The 20,324-nt window shown below is 45.8% G+C and overlaps 2 protein-coding genes across 4 annotated transcripts; one reads left to right on the forward strand and one right to left on the reverse strand.

Moving 5' to 3' along the window:
• Positions 1-1,106: 1,106 nt before the first annotated feature.
• LOC121588509 (C-factor) lies at positions 1,107-7,690 on the reverse strand. Its single transcript, XM_041906537.1, has 3 exons — positions 7,100-7,690; positions 1,909-1,960; positions 1,107-1,819 (listed from the first exon to the last, which is right to left on the reverse strand). Exons 1-3 carry the CDS (start codon positions 7,226-7,228, stop codon positions 1,254-1,256), a joined length of 747 nt encoding a protein of 248 aa, XP_041762471.1. The 5' UTR covers positions 7,229-7,690; the 3' UTR covers positions 1,107-1,253.
• Positions 6,527-17,963, forward strand: LOC121588496 (thioredoxin reductase 1, mitochondrial). Of its 3 annotated transcripts, none has more exons than XM_041906523.1 (2): positions 6,527-6,929; positions 15,593-17,963. In XM_041906523.1, exons 1-2 carry the CDS (start codon positions 6,914-6,916, stop codon positions 17,083-17,085), a joined length of 1,509 nt encoding a protein of 502 aa, XP_041762457.1. In that variant the 5' UTR covers positions 6,527-6,913; the 3' UTR covers positions 17,086-17,963. The 3 variants fall into 3 exon arrangements, with proteins under 3 accessions (XP_041762457.1, XP_041762438.1, XP_041762447.1); XM_041906504.1 differs by lacking the exon at positions 6,527-6,929 and adding an exon at positions 13,058-13,945; XM_041906513.1 differs by lacking the exon at positions 6,527-6,929 and adding an exon at positions 14,987-15,264.
• The last annotated feature ends 2,361 nt before the right edge of the window (positions 17,964-20,324 follow it).

A 20,324-nucleotide genomic window follows, 5' to 3' on the forward strand; every position in this document is an offset into this window, starting at 1 on the left:
GTCACTGCTCTATTTGGCAGTTACATTAGTAAGGGTGCAAAACCAGTATATATACAAGCGAAGATGGCGGCAAGCTATCTGTTCTTGTTGAATCAAAAGTTGAAATATTTCGAAAAGAACCCGTTACAGCCTTGAAAGTTTCGGTTGAAATCTTAATTCGCCTTCTAAGGCGACTAAGGCCTTAAATGCCTTCTGAATGCCTTCAAAGCCGTTTAATGCTGGTAGGGAAGAAAATATTAATATAAAAAGAAATAAGCACAGAAAAAATATCATAAAAATCCAGGATTTGAACACACGCTTTCTCGGTTCGGAACCAAAAGCGTTGTCACTGCTCTATTTGGCAGTTACATTAGTAAGGGTGCAAAACCAGTATATATACAAGCGAAGATGGCGGCAAGCTATCTGTTCTTGTTGAATCAAAAAGTTGAAATAATTCGAAAAGAACCCGTTACAGCCTTGAAAGTTTCGGTTGAAATCTTAATTCGCCTTCTAAGGCGACTAAGGCCTTAAATGCCTTCTGAATGCCTTCAAAGCCGTTTAATGCTGGTAGGGTATGACTAGAGACAAAGGTCTGTTTGGGAAGTGGGCTAGCAGAGGGAAAGACGAATAAAATCCATTCGAAATGAAAAGCAGTCTCCAGTCCCGTCTCTGGACTCGGGACGACTCTGACTTCGGACGACTCTGACTTCGGACGACTCTAACTTTGGACAACTTTGACTCCGGTTTACTCCGACTTTAGCTGACTTCAGACAACTCCGAAAGACTCCGATTTCGACTCGGACTCCGGACGACTCCAAATCCAACAGACTCCAACTTCGGGGAAAACTAGAGATTCCTGTTTTGCCGTAGTCGAAATCTGAATAACAATAACCGGTTTCGGATAAGATTCTTAGGAGATAAACAAAAGGAAACTAAAAAGTTATAACAACCCTATAATTATAACATAAAAAAGATACAACCCCTATAAATCACGATAATCGTATTATTTTCGATAAAACTTGGTCTCTGCTACGTTGAGGATCCATCTTTATTGGTAAAATTCCTGAATGTATGCGTGTGATATCATTAAATTTTACAAAATTGGACACACAAAAAAGGGCACCAGATTTTGTGGGATCGTTTTCTTGCTAAAATTTATACCAGTTGCTCTAGGACGCTCCCATAAAAACACAGAAATCTCCCTGCCGATAACATTAACCTGAGTATGTTGTTCCTTCCAAATGCGTTTTGTCAGTGCTGTGCAGTTGGGCACACTACCATGGTAGCGGTTTGCCATCGTACTGCAGGAAGCCGCCGTTGTTCGACTCGTTCAGGGCGAGCAGCGTGCTCACCATAGCGGCACAGCTCTGCTCCACCGTCAGCGGTGCCTTGGCGCCGCCCATGTCTGTCTGCACCCAGCCGGGATGCAGTGCGACCGCCATGATCTTGTGGCCCTTCAGATCGAGGCTCATCGATTTGGTGGCCGCGTTCAGGGCCGACTTCGAGGTACGGTAGCCGTACAGACCGCCCTCCCGGTTTGCCTCGATCGAGCCGAGTATCGAGCTCATGTTGACGATGCAGGCGCGCTGCGGACCGACCGGTGCCGCCGGGTTCGCGTCGGACGCTTTCTTCAGCAGCGGCACGAACGCTTTCGTCATCATGATCGGCGCGACCGTGTTCACGACGAACGTGTCCACCAGATCGTCCTGCTTGGTGAAGTTCAGCCGGGTCGACTTCGGTGAGATGCCGGCGTTGTTGAACAGGACGTTCAGACCGGCACCCTGCAGCACCGCATCGACGTCCTTTGCGAACTGGTCGTAGAGATCGAAATTTTTAACATCTGTAGAAAAAAAAAAAAAAAAAACATGGAAAGGATTCGTTGAGCCTTCCGTTGTGGGGGTTGAAATTATTAAACTTCTGCACGCTTACCGAACTGGAGGGGAACGATGTTGGCGTGTTGTTTGGCAAGCGCAAGCAGATCCTGTATTCAAATAAAATTTATTTTAAAAAAATGGTACGAATACATGTGACACAATAAAGACTTCTTTATATACATCGGAGAAAGTCATATATCGTTTCCCACGATTTATTGGTGGATTTACGTTATTTGTTTGGGTTCGTCTCACGATTTATTCATAATTTCCCATATATTTTTGGATCGTTCCCAGAATTTATTGTAATCGTACGATTGGATATACAATACAATTAAACCAAACAATTTTGGGTCACACTCAATAAATCGTGCGAAGCAACCAAAAGCTTTCGGGAGACAAAAAAAACCTTGAAAACCCTGTACCCTATTGTATAATATAAAAAAAAAATTTTGCATGGATTAAATTCTTCATTCAGCTGAGGTAAAATCGAATCAAATAGCAGTAAAATCGGTTGAAAAACAACGGTCGAAAAATAATCCGTTTCCATAACGATTAATTCAAATTGGGCGAAGCCTTACAACAGTCGCGTGGCATAACGAATTATGACGTTTTAGAAATTGCACACACACACTATTGCGCAATGTAAACTAGAGATGGGTTCGCCGGATCGCACCCACGGTTCCGCTCCGATTCCGGCAAGTATGATTCCGATTCCGACTCCAGAGAAACGGAATCGCTAGTTCCACCGGAATCGTCCGGAATCGTCTGGAATCGTCCGGAATCATCCGGAATCGCCCGGAATCGACCGGAATCGCCCGGAATCGACCGGAATCGCCCGGAATCGACCGGAGTCGCCCGGAATCGACCGGAGTCGCCCGGAATCGCCCGGAATCGCCCGGAATCGCCCGGAATCGTCCGGAATCGCCCGGAATTGTCCGGAATCGTCCGGAATCGCCCGGAATCGTCCGGAATCGTCTGGAATCGATCGGAATCGCCCGGAATCGCCCGGAATCGCCCGGAATCGACCGGAGTCGCCCGGAATCGCCCGGAATCGCCCGGAATCGTCCGGAATCGACCGGAATCGCCCGGAATCGTCCGGAATCGTCGGAATAGTCGGAATTCCATTTCATTTCATGTCCAGTGGCGTTAAACGGTGGTCGGACTGGGCGGCCGCCAGGGGCCCCGGCGATCTATGGGGCCCCGTCATTGTGGATGTTCGACTTCGTATCGATTCTACCCCCCCCCCCCCCCCTGGATGGGACTTTTACCATCTATTTCAAATAAACTTATTTTTAATTAATTAATTTTTCCCATCGCTTCAAGCACTGTATTACGAGGGCCCCGAACTGCAGAAAACCGGGGCCCCATACTACTCAAAGCAGCACATAAAATGTTCTAAGAAATCTGCCAATACTTGCATCAAAGTTGCAAGCGAAGAACGCTGCGACACGCGCGCACAGCTCAAATCAATACCTCATCATCGTTGGCGCAAAGTATTGGACAGAGCGAGAAATCGTCATTTTTCTCTGGTGTGGGTGGCCTGCGCACGAGCACCCAAACCCAAAACCACGCAGAGCAACTTGCTGCTAAAATGGAATGCACAGAACGCTGCGCTTAACTACCACCGAAAACCCGTTACACAACACAATCATACAACACACCCAAACAAAAATTGAAAGGCCCCGAAACACAATATCAATACACCGGCTCGTAGCCGGTAAAATTAGCAGGAAAAATTGACTAACACCAAGCAAGCAACGGTGCTCCAGTGGGTAGAGGTTTCATTCGAGAAACGATTCCATCGATATCGATGTGTGCGCTTTTCAATTTGGCTTGGATGAAACGTGCCTGTGCTTGCTGGGGGCCCCTATACTTGTTTTGCAGATGTGTGCCGAAAACAGTCAGCTTTCACGCGAAAAATGGTATTCACATTTCAAGCCTGAGATCGTGGAGCGTACCTGCTTTTAACCCAAAACCTTAAATTTTCACGCGGGGCCCTACTCATCTTTTGTGGTCAACTGACAAATAGGGGAAATCGGGAAGGAGTGGTATTCATATGTTCAAAAAGGAGCTGGGCCATGTTAATATTAAAATGATGTTTTATCACTATTTACATACAACTTTTTGGGTGAAGACAAGATAAAAAACCGATACAGCTATACTGAAGCCAAAACTCAAAGGTGGTTTACGGAGCCCCAACGATTATATGGACTCTTCGATGAAGGGGCCCCGTCGGTAAGGGCCTCCGTTGGTAAGGAGGCCGCGTCAATAAGGGACCGCGTTTATAAGGGGCCCCGTCAATAAGGGTCCCCGTCAATAAAGGGCCCCGTCAATAAGGGACCACGTCCATTTGGTGTCTTAGTGTGGATGGTCGGTGCACGAGCTCACCAAAAAAACGCGGAGACACTTGCTGCTAAAATCCAATGCACAGAACACAGAACAGAACACTGCATTTAACCTCAAAGAAAACCCGTTACAATAGCCACAAGCACACATCATACACAGACAAAAATTTAAAGGCCCCTACACAGAATTTCAATACACCGGCTCGTAGCCGGAGAAATTAGCAGGAAAAATTGACACCAAGCTCGCGTCGCTTTAAAAAGCCTAGGAAGGTCGTTTGGTCAACGGTGCTTCAGTGGGTTTCATTCGAGAAATGGTTAAATCGATGTCATTGTGTGCGCTCTTGGCTGGGATGAACCGTCCTGTTCTTGTATACGGGGCCCCTACTACCGCTTTGCGATTGTGTGCCGAAAGCAGACAGCTGTTTCACAGCTGAAAAATAGTACAGTAGGTGACCGCTAACTGAGAGGTAAACAAGCTCCAGTTAACGAACAATGTTCGCTAACTGGAGTGACGTTTCTGTGGATTGATTGTTTTGATTGGCGTTGGCTGGAATAAACATACCAAACTTTTTTTCATTTATGTTGATATAAAGTATAGTAATTCGTGTAATAACATAAATTAATAGCAAACGTAGGCAAAAGACCCTAAATTTGTATGAAAAATGCACATTTGCGACAAATTTCTCTTCATGAAATTCCGGATGTTTGATGTTTTGACGTTTAAGTGTTCGTTAACTGAGAGTAACTCCAGTTAGCGAACCTCCAGTTAAAAAGCACTCCAGTTAAAACACATCCAGTTAGCGGTCACCTACTGTATTCACATTCCTGGCCTAGGATAGTGGATTGTGTGTGTCTTTTAATGCAAAAAATAAAATTTTCATTCTTGGCCCTGGACCGAAGAGAAGGGGAAATGGGAAAGGTTTCAGGTTAGAAGGAAGGGGGGAAGGGTATAAAAATACTCAATATGGTTTTTATCGACTATTTAATTTTTTGCGAATACAACAAGACCAAAAACCGTTACAGCTGCATCTACATACAGCCATACACAGCCATAATACGAAGAACAATCTCCATTGCCTCGGCCATTTGGGGGCCCCGTTGATGATCCCGTCGATTGAGGGGCCCCAGTGAACGTATGAATGACTTGAAACGTCTAATATATAATGTAAATATAGTTTTAAGTTAGAAACTTATAGTATGTTATGATGAGTTTACGAAAAGAAAAAAAAAACGAAATTAAACAAAAGGTATTGTTCGTATTTCACTGCAAATATCAAGTCGTACGACTTTAAGAACATGGCCTTTATAGGTTCGATTCCTAAGCTCTTTTGTTCCGGGTTCTGGGTAAGCTCTTTTGTTGCCAGTATACTAAGAGGTTTCATGAACACTCCAAACATTTTTGGGAAGCCATACTTGCCGGAGGTGCATGCAAAGCAATGACGGAAAAAGTAAAATATGTATTAAATGTGGCTTCTAACATTTACTACTATTGGTTGACTACGATTCCTCACGATTCCGGTTGATTCCGGTCGATTCCGAACGATTCCAACAATTCTAGATGATTCCGGTCGATTCCGGGCGATTTCAGTCGATTCCGGTCGATTGCGACTGTTCACGTTCCGGCCGCCGCGCATCTGTCAATGCTGGCTGTCGTTCATTTGAGCCAGGAATGTCGCGCACTGAGTTCCTCAATATCGTTCGACATGCAATCTAGCTTCTTGTGTTAGTGGTTGTATCTATTTGTATTAGGTTATGCACTGAAGAAATGACATGAAATGAAATGGAATTCCGACTATTCCGACGATTCCGGACGATTCCGGGCGATTCCGGGCGATTCCGGACGATTCCGGTCGATTCCGGTCGATTCCGGACGATTCCGGGCGATTCCGGGCGATTCCGGGCGACTCCGGTCGATTCCGGGCGATTCCGGTCGATTCCGATCGATTCCGGGCGTTTCCGGGCGATTCCAGACGATTTCGGGCGATTCCGGGCGATTCCGACGATTCCGGACGATTCCAACGACTCCGCACGATTCCGACGATTCCGACGATTCCAGACGATTCCGGACGATTCCGGGCGGTTCCGGCTTGTCGGATTGAACCTACCCTTCGGAACTGGGTCCGAAATTTGTTGGAGTCGTCCGGACCCAGTTCCGCTTTTTTGTGCGTTTTGCCCAACTCTAATGTAAACGCTGCCCCGTCACTTGCCAACTCGCGCACAGCAAATACCACCACACACACACACATCCGCGCACACTGTGACGGATTATACGTGCCGGTGCGATTGTTCGGCCCAATTTGCTAGAAAACCCTTCAAGCCGTGCCCACGAGAGAGAGAGAGAGAGGTAGAAACAGTAGTGTGTGACAGAAGCGAGCGAGCGAGCAAGCGTCAGCTAAAGCCGGCAAACACACACGCGTACCCACACAGAGGAAACCCGCACCACATCGATTCGGCAAAGCGAAATTCTGCCCACAACCCGTTTCATCCTTCAACCGACGACAGGCGACATTCCCGTGCACGGTTGCTGTGTGTGTGTGTGTGTTTTTTTTTTGGTGTTGTATTGTTCACCGTGCCTTTCATCCACCGGCGGTTCAGTGTAGGCAGCGTCAACCTGTTATATCCAGCAAGCAGTGCAGTGCGAACCAGCGCATTTCGGCAGTATTATCTACAATACACACAACACGCACGCACAGCGTTCGGCAGCGTTCAGCAGCGATGGCGCCATTGAATCGTAAGTCTTAGCAAAAAGTGTGTGAAAGCTCTGTGTCCAGGCGCTTGTAGATCATTCCAGAGACACGCCGTGCGGCTTGGTTGCGGCTGTGTGCGCGAGGGGAGCGGTATGGGGGGGGGGGGGGGGGAGGGTGAGAATACAATATGGTGGACAAAATTGCACGCGCTCACCTGCGATTTGGCCGGATCACGGTACGTCGCGATGATGTGGGTCGGTGCCTGGGCCGGCAGCCCGATGAGCGCCTTGACCAGGCCCAGCCCGAGCCCACGGTTGCAGCCGGTAATGAGGATGCTGTTCATCGTTCGTTCGATGCCGGATGATGGCAATCTTCTTCTTCTTCTTCTTCTTATTCACACAAAGCGACACGCACACAGCCGTGCAGGGATAATTGTCTGCAGGAGAAGGAGGAGGTGGGAAGCCAAAACGCTCCAAACAGCAGGAACAAAAACCAACAAAAAAAAACACCTCACACAATGACGTAACGTTGGGCAACTGTTGGTCGGAGCTCTTTCGGTCGGCCGCGGTTATGGTGTAGGCTTTGTTGTGCGAGGAGACACCCGGGTTGGAAATTTCCTTCTCGAAAAGAGTGTGTGTGTGTGTGTGTGTGTGTGTGTGTGTGTGTATTTGGTAGCGTGTGGGGGAAGCGGGTGGTACAATTTGTAAGGTTAAAGCAAACCCTGGGCAACCACACACTCCGACTGACTGACTGACACACGGACCGAGACGCGAATGAGCAGCGAATGCGTGTGCGAGAGCGGAAGCGAAAGGAGTTGTTCTTGTCTTTTTCTTCCGCTCCACTTCTTGCCGTTCCAACCCCAGCCAGCTCGTCCTGTCAAAATCCGGCATTTTTCGACCCCCTTTTCCTCCTTCCCCCAGCACCCCATAGGGTCACCACAATCACACGCCTCGATCATTCTACCCTTCACGGGGGGAGGCTTTCTGTGCCTAGTAACTTTGTGTGTGTGTGTGTTTTTTTCTTTCTGTAGAGTGATAATTAAAATCGAAATCAACACAGCACCCCAATGGAAAGAAGGGAAGGAAGTGTTCAAGCGAAACGGGGCTCCCGACGAAACGGCTGAAACAATAGTTTCCGATTGGCGGTGTAAAACAAATGAAAAATCATTAATTATTGTGCGCACACGTTGCTGTGCAACGTAGTTGGATTAGTTTTGCCTAGCTCCCTGCATTTTTTGAGGGGCAAGCTTTGTTGCTTTCGCCGTACGAATTTGCAACACGAGATCGAAACCGTGGGTCCCCACCAGCAGCCAGTGCTGCAAAATGTCATGAGCATCGCGACAAATTCATCAACAAAAAAAATGAACATAATGTTCATAACGAGTAACGATGGCAGCTGGATGAACATTGCTGATACTCAATGAACGTGCGTCTTGACTTGAAAAACCGCGAAACTCTGACTCACAAGCTGAGCTTAGTGCCGGCGCAAGCATAATCATGACTTTTTCTGACTTCGGGCAGTGTTATCAACTGTCACTGTTTCAGTCACCAATACTCATGACTGAAACGAAGCTCAAATCAGCTCACGCACACTACTGAGATGATCAGAGGTAAGACTCGAACAGTTGGGCGACCTATCACAAGCGTGGTGACATTTTGTTTAGCACTCAACTTTTGGTCACTCACTTGTTCACGACATTTTCTGTCGGTGCTAATCACGACATTCTTGGAATATACTTGGCGTGTACTTGGGACAAGCATCAAAATGAGCATGCTTTCTCGCTCGTTCAGATTTGATGGATCGGGTCAAACAGAGGGAGAAACCATGCTCATTTTGTTGCTTGGAATCAGTCGCACGCACCGCATATCTCCCATGACTATCGTGATAATCTTCTTCTTCTTCTTTGGCACAACAACCGCTGTCGGTCAAGGCCTGCCAGTACCTCATTAGTGAGCTTGGCTCGTGATAATCACCGACTGAAAATGTCACGACCAAGTGACTGACTACGAGTTGACTGCTAAACAAAATGTCACCTGTGATCATCACAGTAGAGCTCGTGACGCTGACATGATTTATTTTCTGCCGGAATTTCGCATGACTACGTCAGTGACATTTTGCAGAACTGATAACAGTAAAAAAAAAGTCATGACATTTCGAATGAGCGTTTGGTCGCAAACATACCACGAAGCATGAATTGGTCACACCATTCGTTTGGAGTATCACCTATGATTATCACAATTGAGTACGTGACGCTGACATGGATGTTGTTTCAGTCATATTTTTTTTAATGAAATTGTGACAGTGACATTTTGCAGCACTGCCAACAGCAAGAAGCGGATTTTTGTTTAACCTTGAGCTTGCTGAGAGGCATTGGTCGATCGACGGCGATGACTCTATAACAATTGCAAAGAACGTCCATCCACTCGGTAGCTTCGGCTAAGTGGTCAAGTCAACCAATTGACAAATGACTGATACTGATTTCGATTTTATCGATGGCCGCCCGTGTGCCTTGTGCCACACAAAACTCGACCGTACTATCTTGAAGGGTTTCGCAACAACCCACCAACACACACACACACACATTAAAGACTGCTCACGCTGAGATAACCCAATATATCTCGTTGTGCACGATGTGTCTCTTTGCCGATAAGCACAGTGTCCTTGCTAGTGCCATCCGGTGCTGCTTCAAGGTTTTTGGATGGCTTCCGAAAAGGGATGGGGGGAGGGGGCACTCTCTCACAGCACGTAAAGAGGGGGCGGTTGTTTCGATTATCGTGAATCATGCAACGACCGTTTCGATCGGAGGTCCCCCCCCACAAAGCTCCCGAACGAATCGCCCGTTGTTTGTGACGCGCCCGGTCACTAGGCAACCACCACCACCCTAGGGATGGGGGAAACGTGGTGCGTGAAACTAGCCTTTGGAGTGCGGGCTGGAAATCATACCACCTCCGTGCGAATGTGTGTGTGTGAAAAGATAGGCGCGTGTTTTGTGCAAGTCATTCCGCGCATAACTTAGAGCTGCCAGATACGATTGTGCCCAGCGGGGTTTTCTCTTCCGACTAGTGCGGATTGTCGAGAACGTCGAGAACCGTCTCGATGGAGCGATCCGTCATTCGGGTGGTGGCAACAGGAGTCACCTCCAACTAAGATAGCAGTCATGAAGGGTGCGAGGGAGGGGGTGAAGGTTGATGCACGCTTCATCTACTTCACAGTATGACGAAATGATGGAATTGCTTGCTGTGTTGTTTGCCGTAAGTCTCTCTCCGACGGCTCCCTGTTTTTCCCTTGCGCACGAGGTGCGGGTAATGTACATTTCCCAGCCAGCCGCCAACATCGGTAAGGCAAATAATTAAGGGATGTGTGTGTCGTACAGTAGAGGGAGCGTAAATGGATATTCCAATTATCATTTGCGCTGGTGTACTTCACGAGCGGGAAGTGATACTTGATGCTATATGGCTTTCCGGAAATGAACGGTTGTTGTTAGTAGAAAGAGGTTACTCATTAACATTTATTGTGCAACATTTTTGTAATTCTATGTTAGATGTTTTCTAAATATGATCCTTTGAATGTGCTATTCATTGAGCCAACAATAGTATATGATCATAATACATGAAATACCATAAAAAAACACGTGTTTGTGTTAAGAATTCAACAGTCTTTTTTCAATCTAAAGTCGATTTTTTTCCTCTTAAAGATTCTCCAACGTTTTGGACTGTAATTGGCTTGTAATCAGCCATTTCACAAAGTCCATTTCGTAATTGGGTGAAAGTCAACTTTCATCTTTGAAACAATCATTGGTGGAATCGTCCCAAATAATGGCAGAACTCAACAGAAACATTGAACTAGTGGTGGGTAACTCAGATTCACAGATTATTGTGTATTTGATGAATTTGATGAAATATTCCTGGTGAATCAATGCATCTGAATCTCAAACTAAGGTGGCGCTCTGGCACCAATCGAACAAGACATCAGACTCGAACAAACGTATAGAGTTGTATGTGGAGGTGCACCGTCAGACATCTCGAATGAACCCGACTTAAACCTGTCAAATGCCATACATGTTTCATGTTCGATTGGTGCCAGAGCGCCGGGTAGAAGATTCATAAATCTAAATAGATTTGATGATTCATTAAATCTCGTTAAATATTCATGACTGTCGAAAGGTGTATGTCAAACTCTAAACATCTCTGTGGATAATTGAGTCATTCGTGATGGATGCATCTATATAGATTGCATGACTCTCTATCGAAAGATTTGTATCCGCTTTACTGGATTTCACGTCATCGACAGTTTGAATCGATTTGGAAGTATTTTGTATCCCAGTTCTTTTTGCTTTACTGTAGCTCTTGGCTCTTTCTACTGAGATATTGTATGCATTGAGTGCTAATTCTAGGCCTCTGTTTCGTCGAAATGACTTCTGAGTGGTGCTACGTTATGCCCTTCATGTAAGCTGGCCGTCGCGATTTTTGTAAGATTCTTGAATATTTTGCAAAAATGAATCATTGAGAATCGTTTGAAACTTTAAAATCTGAATAAATCGTTAGCGATTCATCTCTGTTTCAAGGTTCGAGATTCGAATCACTCGAATCGCTGAATGAATCTTCATGAAAGGTTAATAAATCACAACACTACCTTTTAATATGATGCGTTGTAGAGTGAGAAGCAGTGACACAAGATTGATAATTGGTTGTAAATTACTTAACCACGTTCCAGGCAGCCGGCCAATTGTAATTATTAAACAAATGGTAAATGTAAAAAAAAGAAAGCATTCATAAAAGACAAATCGTGACATGAAACGACTTGAAGTAGAGTAAACTTAAACTACAAAAGTTGATTAAATCTCCCACAGAATATTGCTTTTCCAACCCATATAACCAAGATACTGAAAACGCCACCAATTTCTTGTACTAAAAATCCAGTTCCATCAAACAAAGCTAAAAAACTATCAGTTTGGTGGGTTAAGCCATACGGCCACAGAAGCAGCCACTTCAATGTTGTTGAAGTCAGATTTTTATGCACGGGCAATTTATTAGCGCAACATGTTTCACCTGTGTTAAAATGTTATTTAATTGTGCAAAGGAAGCAATTAAGCGTGTGTGTTTAAGTTGGTTTGTTGTAAAACAAACATGTTTTATGTATATGTGTATATGTGTGTTTGTTTACTTGCGAATGAAATCTTCCATTTCGCTGGTCAGTGCATAGTTTATAGACTAATAATATTGCTGAAGTTGAAGTGCAGTGATGTAAGTGAATGAATTTAATCAACCGAGGAGTTAAAATCCTGTCCAGCATATTGACCTTAGCCAACCCTTTACCAAACTTTTCCTCAAAGCATTTTTGGAAAATGTGGCTTAAGGGTGGACAAGATAAATACATCGGATCGGAACTGGCAGCTCCGATTGTTCTAAAATTTGGTGGGTTAACGACTGAATCGACCACCACAAACCCACGTGGGTTTGAAGTGGTTTTACAGTGGGTTAAGGACGATTTGGTTATTTGGGAAGTAGTTCCTTCTTCTTTTTCTTCTTCTTATTTAGTTGGTAGGATTTGGTAGTTCCTGAGATACGCGTTTTTCTTTGTTCTGACAGTTCGTATAAGCAAGTTTGACTGATTTTTTACCACTTCAGCTGTCAGCTGTGAAATAATTTCCCGTTTCAAAACAGTTTCAAATCCTTTTGAAATTGTTTTCAACATTCGATTAAAACGGAAATTATTTGGCATTCCAGAGTCGACTCTGGATCCGATTCTGAAGATGGGTCCGGAATCGATTCCGGAATCGGAATCGGCTCCGAAATCGGAATCGACCTGGGAATCGCAATTTGCTCCGGCAACGGAATCAGAATTGGTTTCAGAATTGAAATAAACTTCGGAATGAGAATCAGTTCTTGAATTGAAATAAAATGTTTCAATCAGTAGTCAGTCAGTAGTTCTTTACGGCTATCAATACGTAGCATTATTGGATCCAAACGTCTATTCTTAGAAGATACCGAATCGGACTCCGATTTCGATTCCGGACCTGCTATTTGGAATCGATTTCAAAAACTTCGGAGCTAGCCGGAATATATGCTGATGAAAACTTCGCTGTTTTACCATCACTACACCGGATCCCTTGAGCGAGAAAAGAAGCGTTTGACAATTGCGTCAGCCACTGTCGCTGTATGTGTCGCGTCTGCACGTGCGAGCATCTGTGTGTGCGTTGTTTTGGTCGGCGACAGGGGTCGGTCGTGTAGTTTGGCATACCCGCGCCACCGTCGCTTCCTATTGCAGTGGGGGGGGCTGTCCAGCTGTCATTTTAGCAAAGTTGCTGCTCCGTACCGCGCGCGCTACCATTTGATTCCCCCGGGGGGTGTCCGCTGCTCCGTCGAACCAATTATCCAGCATTGTTAAAGACTGTGCGCGTGTATGTGTGTGTGTGTTGAATAACGTAAAGGAAACGGACAGCAAGAAGACATTTTCTTCCCCCTGTTTCCCCTTCTCATGTAACAACCCACATTGGATTCGGTTCAGGCTAGTGGTTACGTGGTGTTTGGGAGGTTAAAATTTCACCTCTTCCGTCTGTGCGGCGCTTCGTATTTTTTTAGTTTCCCTCAGCGGGGCACAAGTGTGTGTACGAACCAGCAGTGAGTGTACTATTGGTCATGAAAGTGTGCGCAAAGAAATATTCGATTGCCGGGCGCGCGTAACACCACGCAATTACTGAAAGAAAATCACGCACACACACTGACAAACACATCTTTCAACCTTTTCTCACTGTGTTGTGTGGTGTCGTCGGGGGTTACATTCGTGCATTCGCTGCGACATCACCATCCACCGGCGCTGATCGTATCTACCAACAAAGGGAGCGAGAGCGAGAAAGGGAGTGTGGTGTGGGAACAATAGGCACACCAAAAAAAAGCATCATCATCGCCGGTCGTGTCGATAGCACACACGCGCACACCTTGACACACTCAACTGAGCAGCGCGATGGCGACGGCCGTGCTTGCGAGACCCGCGCGGAGCCTTATAAATGTTGTACAGTGCGTGCGGCTGATACGTACCCAGGCCACCGTCATGTTCGCAAGTGAGTAGGTTGCAACGGTGTGAAAACAGATGGGATTAGCTCTGCCACTTACCAAAAAAAAAAAGACATCATTCCAGGCGACCGGGTTACCGGGCGACTTTGGAAGCTTATAACTTTTGAATGCGTCATCTAATATCGATGCAATCTTGTGATGAAAATTGTATAAACTAATGCAGTTTCCATAACTGTGCATAGATTGTTTGAACTCGCTACCGTTTTTATGTCACAGCTTTAAAAATTAAAAGTTTTTTTTTAATACAATACAAATACAAAACCCTTTTTACAAAAACATCGGAACATTGCAAAATTTTCACATTAAAACGGTTCTAGTGGTTTTGAGAACTGTATATTCCTCGTCTAACATACATTTTTCAAGATTTTTCAACAATTGTTTGAAAAGATAAAGGAGATTCCATTTGAATAAAAACCGTTATAACACACCTGTTGTCGTAATTTTATAAAATAGCTCAAATGCTAAACTTATTTTTATAACGTAAATAGACTGAATCACATTGTGCGTAAATTTTATTTGATTGTTGGTGTCTTTCTACCAAGAAGGGTCATAATGTAACGGGTTTTTTTTCAACTGGAAACTCGATTATCTTTTTAATTGCTTGTTGATAAGTTCTGAAAAATTTATGCTGGACGTGTGATGTACCGTTCTCAAAATCATTAGAGACATTTTGCTATGAAAATGTGGTAAAGTACTTAAAACAATATTTTTGAAGTTTCGTAATTTTTCTTAAAGGAATCCTGCCAACTTTGAAAAACCATATCATAAAAACGGTAGTGGGTTGATCCAATACATGTACAATTTCAGAAACTGCATTACTTTATTCAATTTTTATCGGAATATTGCATCGATATTGGATAACACATTGAAAAGTTATAAAGTTATGATACTCGTAAAACTCCAAATTACAGAGAAAGATGGCTGTGATTTACATGGACACACATTCCAAATTAGAAGTCAAACAGATTTCTAGAACCAAAAATAAGCAATCGAAATCGATTTGGTTACCCTTGCAGCCAGTTGCCTGGAATAGGCCGGAATTATTCTTCCCTCCTACAGTTAGTTCTGCAATTTCCTCTTTTAACGGTTTGTTCGTGCTTGTCATTTGAATTGCGTTTGACGTTTCGCCGTTGAACGTTTGACGTTTTGCGCCACTTTGACGTTATCAAGCACAGAGTTGTGTCGTGCTGTTTGGGGTTGCAAACCGGTGAAATTGTGCGGCTCTCGTCGGAAAGGTCGGAAGGTTTCGTAGTTCATTTGCACAATCAAACAGGCTTCTTCATGGCAGCGGCAACGGCAGCGGAGCGTTAGTATTCGTTCGTTTGTATTTGCTCTTCTCCCCCCCCCCTCCGAATCCGATATGTTGACGACGGCGGGAAGTTCCATGCTGTGTCAGGTAGTGGCGCAGCGCTTGCTTTTCCTGCAGTTGTTGCACTCCTTGGATCGAACCGTTTGCCCACCGCAGCGAGAAGGTAGCAAAGGTCGCCCCAAGACACACACGCACATCCCGTTCCTACGCAAAGTGTTCTTTCCGCATCAAGCGCGGTCCTTACAGCCGAAAAAGCTAATCTCTTTCTCTTTCTCTCTCTCTCTCTCTCTCTCTCTCTCTCTCTCTCTCTTTCCCCTTTCTGCAGAGGAAAACTATGAGTACGATCTGGTGGTGATCGGTGGCGGTTCGGGCGGTCTCGCCTGCGCCAAGCAGGCGGTCCAGCTCGGCGCGAAGGTGGCGGTGCTGGACTTTGTGAAGCCGTCGCCGCGCGGCACCAAGTGGGGCCTGGGCGGGACCTGCGTGAACGTGGGCTGCATCCCGAAGAAGCTGATGCACCAGGCGTCCCTGCTCGGCGAGGCGATACACGACTCGCAGCCGTACGGCTGGCAGCTGCCCGACCCGGCCGCGATCCGGCACGACTGGGCGACGCTGACCGAGTCGGTGCAGAACCACATCAAGTCGGTCAACTGGGTGACGCGGGTCGACCTGCGCGACCAGAAGGTGGAGTACGTGAACGGGCTCGGCTACTTCAAGGACGACCACACGGTGGTGGCGGTGATGAAGAACCAAACCGAGCGCGAGCTGCGCGCCAAGCACGTGGTGATTGCGGTCGGCGGCCGGCCCCGCTACCCGGACATCCCCGGCGCGGCCGAGTACGGCATCACGAGCGACGACATCTTCAGCCTGCCGCAGGCGCCCGGCCGCACGCTCCTGGTCGGCGCCGGCTACATCGGGCTCGAGTGTGCCGGCTTCCTCAAGGGGCTCGGGTACGACGTGAGCGTGATGGTGCGTTCGATTCTGCTGCGCGGCTTCGACCAGCAGATGGCCACCATGGTGGGCGATTCGATGGTGGAGAAGGGCATCCGATTCCATCACCGGTCGCGCCCGCTCGCGGTCGAGAAGCAGCCGGACGGCCGGCTGCTGGTGCGGTACGAGACGGTGGACGAGGCCGGCACCGCCAGCAACGGCGAGGACGTGTTCGACACGGTGCTGTTCGCGATCGGGCGCCAGGCCGAGACGGGCACGCTTAAGCTGGCGAACGCGGGCGTCGTCACGGCCGAGGGCGGCAAGTCGGACAAGCTCGAGGTGGACGAGACGGACCACCGGACGAACGTGCCGCACATCTACGCGGTCGGCGACGTGCTGTACCGGAAGCCGGAGCTGACGCCGGTCGCGATCCACGCCGGGCGCATTATCGCCCGCCGCCTGTTCGGCGGCTCGGAGGAGCGCATGGACTACGCGGACGTGGCGACCACCGTCTTCACGCCGCTCGAGTACGGGTGCGTCGGGCTGAGCGAGGAGGCGGCCGAGGCCGCCCACGGCAAGGACGGCATCGAGGTGTACCACGCCTACTACAAGCCGACCGAGTTCTTCGTGCCGCAGCGCTCGGTGCGCTACTGCTACCTGAAGGCGGTGGCGCTGCGCGAGGGCAACCAGCGCGTGCTCGGGCTGCACTTCCTCGGGCCGGCGGCCGGCGAGGTCATCCAGGGCTTTGCCGCCGCGCTCAAGTGCGGCCTGACCATGCAGGTGCTGCGCAACACGGTCGGCATCCATCCGACGGTCGCGGAGGAGTTCACCCGGCTCGCCATCACCAAGAGCTCGGGGCTGGACCCGACGCCGGCGACCTGCTGCAGCTAGGAAGGGAGCAGGTGCCCAAAAACACACACACCAACATTCATCACTTCTCTTTGCTTCGTCCTTTAGTTTGTCGCTTTTTTTTTGTTGTTTTCTTTCAAAATCCAATTTGGCGGGAATGGTATGGAGCAGTGGAAAGGTTTTAGCATGTAGAAAGGAAGGTATACGCACACACACGCGTCGCTGAGCAAAGGACAAATAATCCTTCTAAAACACATTAAAAGAGGAACACAGAAAAAATAATAGAAAATTTAAAAAAGACGACAGCTCGTTAGGGAGCCCCTTTTACTCTAACCCGTCCCGATTTGGGTCCAATCGCTGTGAGGAAAACGTTCCATCTGTTTGTTTTTTTTGGCTTGCGCGAGTGTGCCCAATGTAATTGCGGTGTGCAGCAGCAATGTGTGCATGTGATTTGTTGTGTGTGGACCAACGGGACGGACCCGAACAAAGCGAGAGCGGGGATGGCACAAAAGGTAGAGCGAAGGAACAACAGATTTTGGTTTATAAAACCGGCGAATTCGCCGCCGTGTGTGTGTGTGTGTGGTGAGGAAGTTTAGGATAGTGTGCGCGCGCTACCCAGTAACAACAGGGAAATTAGAAATAGAAAAAAGAGGCAAGATTTACAGAAGAAATGCAAAGCAGCAGCACGTGTAATCGCACATCACTCACGCTGGCCACATTTATTCCCGCCCCATTCGAGAACTACAGATCCATCCGGGGACGGTGAAGCTGCCGGTTCTGCGATCTATTCCCCATTTGTACGGTTTCTATTTCATCAGTATCAATGCGTCAGAGAGAAGGGAAAAAATCACACACACAAACTCAACAATACATGTGTATCGAAATTGCAAGTTGAAAACTTGTGATGAACCCACGGAAAACGTGTCGGGTGGTGTGTTTTTTTTTTGTTTGGATTTGTTTTTGCAAAATGTTACACCGAAAAGTAATAGATTGATAAATTCCAGTTTTCCATATAGGGCAGCGGTCACCAAAATCTGGCCCGCGAAAAGATTTGCCCGATTTTGAAAGATAGGAAGAACCTATACGAATAGCATACGGAATTACTGTATATATTTTTTAGTATGACATTTAATACCGTCAAACTCTTCCTACATTTCATCAGCGTAACATGGAATGACGCACTAATCAATATGGTCGAACTCGAGGTTAAATTTTCTGTATGTTAACACTTACATTGCTTCTTCAAGACAATGCTCATCTCCATTAGAAAACAGGAACGGATATTTAAAAAAAATCTGGTGTTATTTTTGAATTTATATTTACCAATCGGCACAGAAGCAAATGAACGTTTCGGTTATAAATGTATCGATGAATAGGATCTTGAACAAGCAGCCAACATTCTTTGGTATTTTTTGTTAGACCTTAGGTCTGTCGGGAAGCAAAAAAGTTGAATCGATGGCCAATCGAAGACTTTTCGTGTTTGCTTATGCAGTGAAATCTCTCGTAGTTGAATCTTCAAGGAGCCGTCAGCTTGGAGAGATACTGAAGTTAGCGAAAACGAATGAAAGTGTTACAATGGAAGTATCCTACAGACAACGGGAATAACTTGGCATCCTTGGACCTGCATATTTTGTGAACTGGCATTCAATAATTCATTCTAGAGAATTTAAGCTGCCAAATCGCATATGCAGCTCAGAGAACATTCGCCTTAGGGAGTAAAATGTCGCCCCAAAAATGACATAAAATGTATGGAGTATGAGTATGGTCGGCAAAATTTTGTGGTCAAATTTTGTAAGTTATAGATAGCCACGGCCCAGTTGATTGTGCACTTAAGCTATTACATCTTTCAGGAGGAACGAAAACTATTACATTATCATAAAATTAATAACAAAACAATTGATTAATCAATACCAATCAATTGGTGGTATTGTTGTTTTCTGTAGTAATATCATACATGTAAGATTAAAGGTTGGTAATTCCTATTACTAAAACTAACTGCAATAGTAGTAGGGTAGATGATCTCGGTCATTCGAGCGATATCGAAATTTATCACCTGAGCTGGTTTCGGGAACTAAATCGACAAAAGGGAAATTGCCATTGTGTTTCATGATCAAAAGCCATTTGAAGCCTTACGATAAATTTTTTTTTGGGGAAAACTAAAACATTGCTTTGCTTTCAACAGGACTAAACTCCAGCCATAAGGCTTCAATCGTACTGGAATGGCGTAAGAAGTAGTGTTGGGTAAACCTGATTCAGATTCATCTGATCAGATGAAGCTGATTGAATCTTTGGAATGATTCGATGAATCTGAATCTCGGATGGAAAGGCTCATGAGCATCGAAAGAATCATGACAAATTGCTAGACATTTTTGAATCTCAAGGGATTTATATATCTCCAAAGATGCATAGACCTTGAGCTTCTCATTATTCTTCTTCTTGGCGTGGTCATGTCAGCCTATATAGACTTTCGAGATTTCTTGGCAAGTACCACGCTACCGGATAGTTAGTTTTACTTCGGGGAGACGGTGCATGCGAGGCTTGAACCCACGAGCATGTTTTAGGTGGGATTGGGCAAATTCAATATTTTGAAAAGCATACATCTCTAAAATATCATGAATCCCTAGAGAAATATGAATTTTTAAAGATTTATGAATCTCATAGATTCATCAATTTTTGAAGATGTGTCCCAAAATTATGAGAACTCCTGAAAAGCCCCTCCAATAATTAGTCTGTCTATCGATAATACGATAATAAAAGATGGGAAGCGTACGACGGTATGAAATGTCATGTTAAAAGATATTCAGTGATTTGTTTTATATTCATAAAGAACGGCTTCGGTCGTATTGCGTAAATATGCAGTTATTTATATGTAAACTAGTACTAGATCCCTCTCAGGACTCTTAAGAAGAGTACGCTGAAATTGATGGCCTCTTAACCCAATTAAAAATGAGATACTTATGACGACCCCTTAAGAGACCTAAAACCAAAACCAAACCCACTGCTGCTGCTACTGCTGAGATTTCACGAATATTTCGTTGAGATTCATTCGAATGATGCTGAAGCGATGAGTGATTCAAATCTCGAATTGATTCTCTAAAGATTCATAAATCTCCAAGGAATCCTAAATATATAGAGACTTGCGAGTCTTCAAAAATTCATAAAGCATGAAAGGATCACATATCTATAATAGATGAATATGAATCTATAATGATTTATTAATCCATCTCCAGAGATTCATGAGTCTAGATATATATGGTGTTCAAGATATTGAATTTGCACGA

The sequence above is a fragment of the Anopheles merus genome, chromosome X (genome assembly GCF_017562075.2).
Source record: "Anopheles merus strain MAF chromosome X, AmerM5.1, whole genome shotgun sequence".
NCBI classification, from domain to species: domain Eukaryota; kingdom Metazoa; phylum Arthropoda; class Insecta; order Diptera; family Culicidae; genus Anopheles; species Anopheles merus.